The sequence below is a fragment of the Myotis davidii genome, unplaced genomic scaffold (genome assembly GCF_000327345.1).
Source record: "Myotis davidii unplaced genomic scaffold, ASM32734v1 scaffold453, whole genome shotgun sequence".
NCBI lineage: Eukaryota > Metazoa > Chordata > Mammalia > Chiroptera > Vespertilionidae > Myotis > Myotis davidii.
In genome coordinates, this window is record NW_006285234.1 from 2,982,504 (window position 1) to 2,992,067 (window position 9,564).

The 9,564-nt window shown below is 37.7% G+C and overlaps 1 protein-coding gene across 2 annotated transcripts in view; it reads right to left on the bottom strand.

Moving 5' to 3' along the window:
- AP1G1 (adaptor related protein complex 1 gamma 1 subunit) overlaps positions 1–9,564 on the bottom strand; it is a 75,923-nt gene that overhangs the window by 35,103 nt on the left and 31,256 nt on the right. For both annotated transcript variants that reach the window (XM_006755790.2, XM_006755791.2), the window contains exon 3: positions 3,295–3,419. In XM_006755790.2, the coding sequence (XP_006755853.1) occupies positions 3,295–3,419 (125 nt within the window). The remainder of the gene's footprint in view (positions 1–3,294; positions 3,420–9,564) is intronic.

A 9,564-nucleotide genomic window follows, 5' to 3' on the forward strand; every position in this document is an offset into this window, starting at 1 on the left:
CTTTCCTCCCAAAAAAAGTCAGAAAACACAGGTAAGCCTACCACTTACGAGCAACAACTGATGATATTTGTTACCAATAACTGAGTTTGGAAAATTTGTATTACCACTATGAAGTTGACTTATCTATCTACCAGTACCTTAACTAGGTGAACCAACTTTTTTCCAAATGCCTTATGCATGATTAAAAATACCAAACTTTATTGATAGGTTTCAGATTTTACATTGTAACTAACCCTTAAGAAACTACCACTTGTGTAGTTTTGGTATAGTATAAAAGACTATCCATAGTTATTTGCAAGATTATTAAAGTCATCTTCCTTTTTCTAACTACATTATCTGTAAAAGGCTGAATCTTCATATACTTCAATTAAAACATAGCACAAGAACCCATGGCTCAGCGGATAAAGCATCGGCCCGCCAACTGAAGGATCGCAGGTTCAATTCCAGTTAAGGGCACATACCTGGGTTGCAGGTTTGATCCCCAGCCCCAACTGGGGCACATGCAGGAGGCAACCAATCGATGTGTTTCTACCACTGATGTTTCTCTCTGTCTTTCCCCTTCCCTTCCACTCTAAAAAACACACACACACAAAAAAAAAAAATGGAAAAAATATTCTCGGGTGAGAATTAACAAAAACAAAAAACATATAAGAAATCAAAAACAGGAGCATCTATTAGGCCAGATACTACAGAGATTTTTTAAAACGTAAAATAATGCCATTCTTCTTAGTGAATTGTTTTTGTTATGAAAAAATGTTTTTTTTTATTTTAAAATATTGTTTATTTTAACACGTAATGGGTTCACAACTGGTCATTTTAAATAAATAAATGGTTTCAGTCTTTACTGAAGAACAAAGGAAGGAAAAGAAGGCCAAACTGCTCTTTCCACCAATTTGAATACTTTAAGTTAAAATTACTGGTGAAATGAAGCTTACTAACCATGGCTTTACCATTTAAGCTTCCAGTTGCTAAGAATATTTAGTTGACTTTTCATTCATTTTACAATAATTAATTTGCATAATGCAAGTTCTTAAAATATATCCAATTTTTAAGGATTTAATGTCTTAGGAGTTTTCTAGGCCAATGAACAATGGGATAAACATCCATTAAGAAACAAAAAAACTGCTGGTACACTATGATGTCCTATAATACAAAGAGGGGAAAAAGGCACACAAAAAAGCAAACAGAAAAATCCCATTCATTATCATGTTAAAAAAATAAAAGTCCTTTAAGAGAGCTTAGACTGGAAGTGCCATATCAATTTCCAACAATTAGTAACTCTCTCCTAAATTCACTTGGTTTGGCTGGGTCTCATTATAATTAAACACAAAGATTTCTTGTTTGCCTATGTGCCTCATTCTTCAATTTTTACCAAGCTATACTTGAGTTTGGTATTAACTCTCTAATATGAACTTGCTGCAAGGCAGAACTGCCAAATTATCAGCATGTGATTGAAGGCTTGGGTAATAAGGGCAACAGAGCATGAAAGAACAAAAATTTGCTATCCAGAGTAAATGTATAAAAGAGTCATGCTGAATATCTAGAATGTAACCTCCATGACACCAAGAATCTGTTCCATTTTTTAAATTCTCCGTCCCCATAGCTTACAGCAACTCCTGGCGTGCAACAGGTATGCAATAAATACTGGTTGAATAAATGAATCAACTTAGTATTTTCATTATTAATATTTATTTTAAGACCAAAAAACTAGATTCTCCCAAAATTAAGTTCACAGACTCAATATATTTACATGATAAATGCAATATTTACAACCAAATCATAATTCTTAGTTTGGAATTTTTCATTGTCCATTGGGAAATTGTTTTTTAATACATTTTTATTGATTTCAGAGAGGAAGGGAGAGAGAGAGAGATACGGAGAGAGAGAAACATCAGTGATGAGAAAGAATCACTGATCAGCTGCTTCTTGCATGCACCACACTGGGGATTGAGCCCACAACCCAGGCCAGTGCCCTGACTGGGAATCGAACCGTGATCTCCTAGGTTGATGCTCAACCACTGAGCAACACCAGCCAGGCCACAAATGGTAGTTTTGGCAGAAGCATCGTGGACAGAGAAGGCAAATTGATGACCAGAGTGTCTATTCTGGTAAGAACCAAACACTCATGACTGAACTAGTAGATCAGTAAAGCACCCATTAAAAAAAAATGACTTATACACAAATATTCATAGGGCTACATATAATCCCACACAGTGGATATCTTGAATTAGATCACAGACAAGATTTCTCTTTTTATTTTTAAGTAGTGTTTATTCAGAATATACATACACTGGTAATTCTTGAATAAATATAACATTTCATTATTCATGTTATTCAAAGTCCTGGAACTATAACATAAGAAAGCTCAGATTTTCCAATGCCTTTTCTATTCTATGAAGGTCCAAATGTTATTTCATTGCTAAATTGTGTTCTTATAGCAATACCTTTATTTAATTAAATTATCCCCTACAGAAGTTTTAAGCCTCTTTAGAGGCTTAAATTATCCTCTACAGAAGTGCTAAGTCTCTTTACATATAAGATACAGAACCAAAAGCAATTGAAATATATTCTAGAAAGTAAATATAAAACCAATAAATAGAAGATTTACTGATATCATATTATAGGAAAGACCTAAAATCACAAAGTAGTTCTTAGAAAGAAAGGTTAAGACTTACTTCTTATTCATGAACACAGATGACAGTGTGGTGATTTTGGGGGAAGAGTGTGGGGGAGGAAGAGAGTATAGGGGGGGATAAATGGTGACGAAAAAAAAAAGAAAAAAATCCTACATAATAAAAGCCCAGCGACCGAATGGCAGAACGACCAGTCGCTACGAAGCGCACTGACCACCAGGGGGCAGGCGCTCAGCGCAGGAGCTGCCCCCTGGTGGTCAGTGTGCTCCCATAAGTAGGAGCGCCACTTGGCTGACCAGGATGAGCGACTGACTGCTCCTGCAGCAGGCTGATCCCTGCAAGCTATGCCCCCAACCAATGCACAAATCTGTGCACTGGGCATCTAGTATATATATATATATTTTGGTTAATCTCTTCCCACCTCCCCCCCTTTCTCCCTTCTCCCTTCCCTCTGAGATTCATCAGTCTGTTCCATGTTTCCATGCCTGTGCATTGAGCCTCTGCCCCTGGTGGTGAGTGCACATCATAGCTACTGGCCGAATGCTCGAACGGTCGCTTAGGCTTTTATATATATATATAGATACTGAAGCACATAATGAGGCCAATGTAATACTCTTTCTAATACTTTAAGCAATAAAACAAAATAAAAAAAACAACTTACTTTTTGATACAGTTGGTCATGAGAAGATGGACATCTTGTCTTTCATCTAATAACAGCATTGCCCCTAAGTAGCCAATGCGTTTGTCTGTGAATTTTTGAGAGGCAATAAGCTTGAGGCACTCCAACTGCAAATAAAAAAAAAGAAATTAAGAAATTGCTGCCACAATCAGAAAATGTTTTTAACCCAGATTAAAGTAAATAGATATAACTTGTATCATCAAACCATCTAAACGACAAAGATTTAGGACCTTTGGGTAGCTTGACAGTGATCAAGTCTTGAAACAGATCATCTTGTCAAGGTTCTAAGATATTTGCCATCCAAATAGTCTGTGAAGCTTAGCTTAGTTCTACAGATTCATACAAAAGTATTATAAAACATTAACACATTGCAGACCAATTTTATTGCTAGCTTTACCCAGTGGCCAGATAAGTTTCTACTGAACAACTACAAAAACGTTTTACATAAATGTTAAAGGCACGCTTTAAAATTAAACACCCATTGCATTTTGAAGTTATTTATTACATGTTCTTAGAAGCTAATATCTTTTTAAAGTGTGATATTTTGTAAAACACTGTGTAATGTGAAGCAAGAATTCTCATGATCCATCCACGATGTGTTAACAAACCTAACTCCTAATTTAATCCCCAGGTTACTAAACGAGTACTTAACTCATTTAAAGTCTGGTTCCTATTTTGAATATCAAAAAACTCAAAAACTGGAAATACATCAAAGTGCCAAAGATTGCTGCCCTGCACATCAGGAATGTACAACTGCAGAAGAGACAGACAGTAACTAAATTTAATATAATGTTGAAAGTGCTACAGCCCTAGCTTGTTTGGCTTACTGGATAGAACATCAGCCTGTGGACTGAAGGGTCCAGGGTTCGATTGCTGTCAAGGGCACATGCCCAGGTTGCAGGCTCAATCCCCAGTGAGGGACATGCAGGAGGCAATCAATCGATATGCTCTCTCGTCATTGATGTTTCTATCTCTCCCTCTCTCTTTCTCTCTGAAGTCAATAAAATTATTTTTTTTTAAAAAAAAGAAAGTGCTACATTTAGAGCTTAAACCAATACTATGGGAGAAGTAAGGGTTTAAGAATCAAATATAGAAGGAAAAAGAAAAGCCAGAGGAAAACTCAGTAGTGGAATTAACCTAAAATTTTTATATGCTTTTTTTCTTTATATAATTGTTAGAAATACTCAGAGCTTAAGAGTCTTTGTAGTTAAACAGTTTGTCTCTCCTTAGTTTCTCTCTTTTTTAAAAAAAATATGCTTTATTGATTTTACAGAGAAGAAGGGAGAGGGATAGAGAGTAAGAAACATCTATCAGCTGCCTCCTGCACGCCCCCTGCTGGGGATGTGCCCGCAACCAAGGTACATGCCCTTGACCGGAATCGAACCTGGGACCCTTCAGTCCGCAGGCCGATGCTCTATCCACTGAGCCAAACCGGTTAGGGCATCTCCTTAGTTTCTCTTGAATGTCACAATCACTATGCTGTATTTTATCATTTCATCTTGACTAACATGGAAAAGGTCAAACATACCGTCTAGAGGAATGATTTTCAAAGGCTGTACACAGTTAAGACTCTCCAAGAGTTTTTCCAACTATGCTCCCATTTACAATCACCACATTTCCAAAGGAAGGGGCTCAAATGCAGACCCATGTACACAGGAATCTAAGATCCTGTGGGATTACTTCCTGCCTAAATTTGCCTATGAGTTCAAAGGTAAACTTGAGAAAAGAGTTTACAAATAAAATTGTCTCAAGCTGTTTAAAAATTGTTCTCTTAATGTACCTGCATTAAAAAACACCTTAGTGGGCTGGCTAGCATAACTCTGTGATTGGGCATCAACCTATGAACCAAGAAGTCACAGTATGATTCCCGGTCAGGCCATATGTGTGGGTTGTGCACTCAATCCCCAGTGTGGGGCATGCAGAAGGCAGCTAATCAATGATTCTCTCTCATCATTTGTTTCTATCTCTCTCTCCCTCTCCCTTCCTCTCTGAAATCAATAAAAATATATATATTTTTAAATGCCTTAGTGAAATTATTACAAAAAAAGAAATGCAAATCAAATCCATACTGAGATACTTTTAACCTACTGTATTAACAAAGATAAAAAATTGTCACAATAGTGCAAGGGCATTAATGACAAGAGTATAAACTGACCCAAACTGTAATAAGAAAGATCTGGCCTATCTAAATACACATACCTTTTGACACAACAACTGCACTTTTAGAAACTTATACTATAATTCATTCACACATGTGTAAAATAATGGATATTATTCAACTGTAGTATTATTTTAAACAGTAAAATTAGAAATAAATGTCCATTAATAAGGCATCCATTTAACAAATTATGATTCATACATATAATGAAATACTAAGCTGGATATACTATTACAAGCATGTCAAAAAACAATTGGAAAAAGGAAATGAGGAAGCTTCTTATATGGTGACTAGAGGCCTGGTGCATGAAATTCGTGCATGGGGCAAGGGGAGAGGAGAAGTGGGGGAAGTCCCTCAGCAATAGGGCACAGGCCAGGACCCCTTGGGGGATGTCTGACTCCCGGTTTTATAGGCCTAAACCGGCAGTCAGACATCCCTCTCGCAATCCAGGACACTGCATCCACCAGTGACGATACTTTTCATACAGGTGAAAGGCATCTTGCTGATGTATGGGCAGCTACAGTTTTTTGCCCTGATTATAAAAAGTAGTACATAACATGATCCTTCTGAGGCAGTAGTAATATTTTGCCCATCTTATGGGTGGGAAAACTGAAGCAGAGAGAAGTTAAGTAATTGGCTTTGTCACACAGTTGTAACTGTCAGAATCAAGGCTGACCACAAAATGTGCAAGCCAGAGTCCATGCATGTCATTGCCGCATCATCCTGTTTTTTCAGTGTTAGAGTAGCCTTGCCAGGTTTTAATTTTTAAATCTAAGAGACTGTTCCCAATATATAGGGTAGGGTCCCTAGGCGACAAGTGGGCGGGGCAATTGGGGGGCCCCCATTGGCAATTGCCTTGGCTGGTGGTCTGGCACTGCCCACTGACCAGGCCTGCCCCCTGATCGCCTCAGCTGGTCGCCTCCCTCTGTGGGGGGGCGGGGGGTGTAGACGCTCAATGCAGGAGCTGCCCCCGGTGGTCAGTGCACATCATAGTGACCAGTCGTTCCGCTGTTCGGTCAATTTGTATATTAGGGTTTTATTATATAGGATATGGGCTAATCTTCATGACAGATTAATAAAACAGTGCAAACAGTGTGTAACAATATTTATTTTAAACGGGAGGGGGCGAGAACATATATATCCATTCCCCAAATATGTATAAAATATCTCTGGAAGGGGAGCCAAGAAATAAATGCCAACAAATGCCTATAAAGAGGGAAACTAGCCTTAGCTGGTGTTGCTAGATGGTTAGGGCATCGGCTTTGTCAAGGGCATATACCTGGCTTGCAGGTTCCATCCCAGGCCCGGTGGGGGGAGGGGGGAAGAGTGCATTCGGGAGGCAGCTTTTCTCTCTCTCTCTCTCTCTCTCTCTCTCTCTCTCTCTCTCCCTCCCTCCCTCCCTCCCTCCTTCCCACTCTATCTAAAAATCAATGGAAAAAATATCCTCAGGTGAGGCTTAACAAAAAAAAAGAGGGAAACTAAGTGATTAGAAGAGAGTAGAAAAGCAGTTTTCATCATCAGTGAACTATCATTATCTATTCCAAAGAGATAAAAATTGGACTAGGAGGGAAAAATTTGAAACTGCAGGATAAAGTGAACTTAGATCTTACGGTTAGAAAAATTCATATTATAATTTAAAAGGGAAAATAAAACAACTTAGGGAAATCATGTGTACCCCTTATAAATTTGAACAACATATATTTCAAAATAATCACAAAAGGCATTTGTGTCTTGGAATCTTTTTGAAAAAGACTTTGAAAGTTTAAGACCAGAATCTTATAAAAATACAACTCAGTAAATGGAAACCATCAGTTTTTTAAGATAACCTATGTTCATAATGAACAACTGTGCTACCCTATTATACTTGTGATACTCTAACAGCTTAAGAAGGATGTCCATTCCTTATCTCTAATCCCCGGGATGGCTATGCTTTTTCTTGCTGACGTTTGTTTTGTATTCTTCACCTACTATCAATTCCTCCCTGTCAACAACACTCTAATACACTTGCTTTTCCACAGCAACCTTCTCCCTCTACCCCACCTTTCATCCCAAAGGGCTAACTGTAATAATTCTTTGCTACTCACTGCTTTTTTTAATATTTACTTTCCAATTGTTTTGGAACGCTGTGGTTTTGCTTTAATTTAGTAAACTCCTGTTGTGCATACACCAGTATGTTCGACATTGTCACTGATACCCAGAAGGGCACAAGACGAATAGTTGGATATGTATCATAAAATATGACATAATATACTATGACAGTTATGCACAAGTTACTGTGAAAATGACTGGGGAAGGGCACCCAATTCAGGTTAAAAACAGTAAGAAAACATCAGAGAAAGATTCCTTTCTCTGTATTTAATACATAGTGGAATAGAAAAGAAACTAATCTAAGTTAGGGGCTGTGCCGCCCTAATCCTATTTCTAGCTAAATTATTTCAACAAGCCTCAGGTTTCCTCATCACTAAGATAAGGAAGCCACATCGTGGAAAACAGCCCTAACATTCTCCACTCCTTGCCTAATTCTCTACAGCTCATCCTCCAAGTGGCCTCAAATTTTTTTCCCCAGAAGCATTCCAGGCAGCCTTAGCAACAAACCGAAAAAACTGAAGTTATCAGCCCCCTTCGCAACAAATACAGTGCCTTAAGAAGTGGCTCCCAAAACTAATTGATCAAAATCACCTGGGAGAGTTTTGAAATATAAGTCACCCCCAGGATAATCTGGTGTAGATTTGAGGTAGAGTCTGACAATTTAATGTTTACCAAATTATTCTATATGACTCAATGTTCCAATTTTCTTTGAATGTCAAAGCAATTTTTAAAAAGAGAACTTACAAAAAAAAGAGAGAGAACTTTACCAGGTTTCTGGCCTTGTTCCATTTTTCTGAAGAAAGTACAAACATTGAGTTTTACCAACATTTAATCTGTTTACCCTTAAGAAAAAAAGCTAAACCCATTTTGTTAGCTTCTAGGACAATTTCCCACAAGGTCAATGCACATATACATTTGCTTTTCAATGTAACACTTGGGGGTTTTATGATGTGAACAATCATCTTGATGAAAAGATGCAATTAAAATACTGTACACATTAATGGATCTGCAACTGAAGGTCTTTTTTAAAGTTACCTTTATTTCATTTTAATACTCAGAAATAACTTTCTAATTCTCTCTCTCTCTCTCTCTCTCACACACACACACACACACACACACACACACACCCTTTTGAAGAACAAGCTATAACCTGGCAACATAAACTCTATATAGACTAAGAACCTGTTTTTTCACCCTTATGACAGAAGAAAAAACAAAACAAAAAACAAATTCAAATCACATAACACTCATTGACCCACCAACAACTTTTACCAAATATTTATGCCCTATTTATTTAATTTAAAAGATTTTAATATTACAAATTTAATTGAAACCCTCAATACCATTTCTCTTCTCTCTACACCAGGACTAATCAAAACTCAAAGGTTTTGTTCATCTTTGCCATGCTGCATGTCCCTACTATACATGTAAAGACAATTGTTTTTGAATATTTTAAACTTTATGTAACTATCAGATCATATTCTTGTTGCTTTCACCCAACAGCTTTGAGTATTACATCCAGACAAGAAGCTCCAATTCACTCATATTAGTATCCATTGTTCCACTTATGAATACACCACAACTTGACGTATTCTTTTTGTGGATATATAGATTGTTCCCAATGTATCCCTATAAGAAACAATGCTGCAAGGAATCCTCCTATCTAATAATAGAGAAACATGGTAATTAACCATAATTTCGCTACCCTTCCCATTGGCTAATCAGCGAGATATGCAAATTAACTGCCAACCAAGATGGCGGCCAGAAGCCATGCCGCTGAAGTGAACATGAGGCTTGCTTGCTCCAGTGACAGAGGAAGCCAAGGATCCCTGCCTGCGGCAGCCCAGCTCTGAGCTTCAGATGCAACAATGTTGCAATTATAGAAGCTAAACAAGCCCAGATAGCTGCTTTCAGCCATCAGCGGGCTCAGAGCCGGAGCAGCAGTGATGGCAACAGAGTTTCAATTATAGAAGCTAAACAAAGCCCAGATATCTGCTTTCAGTAGA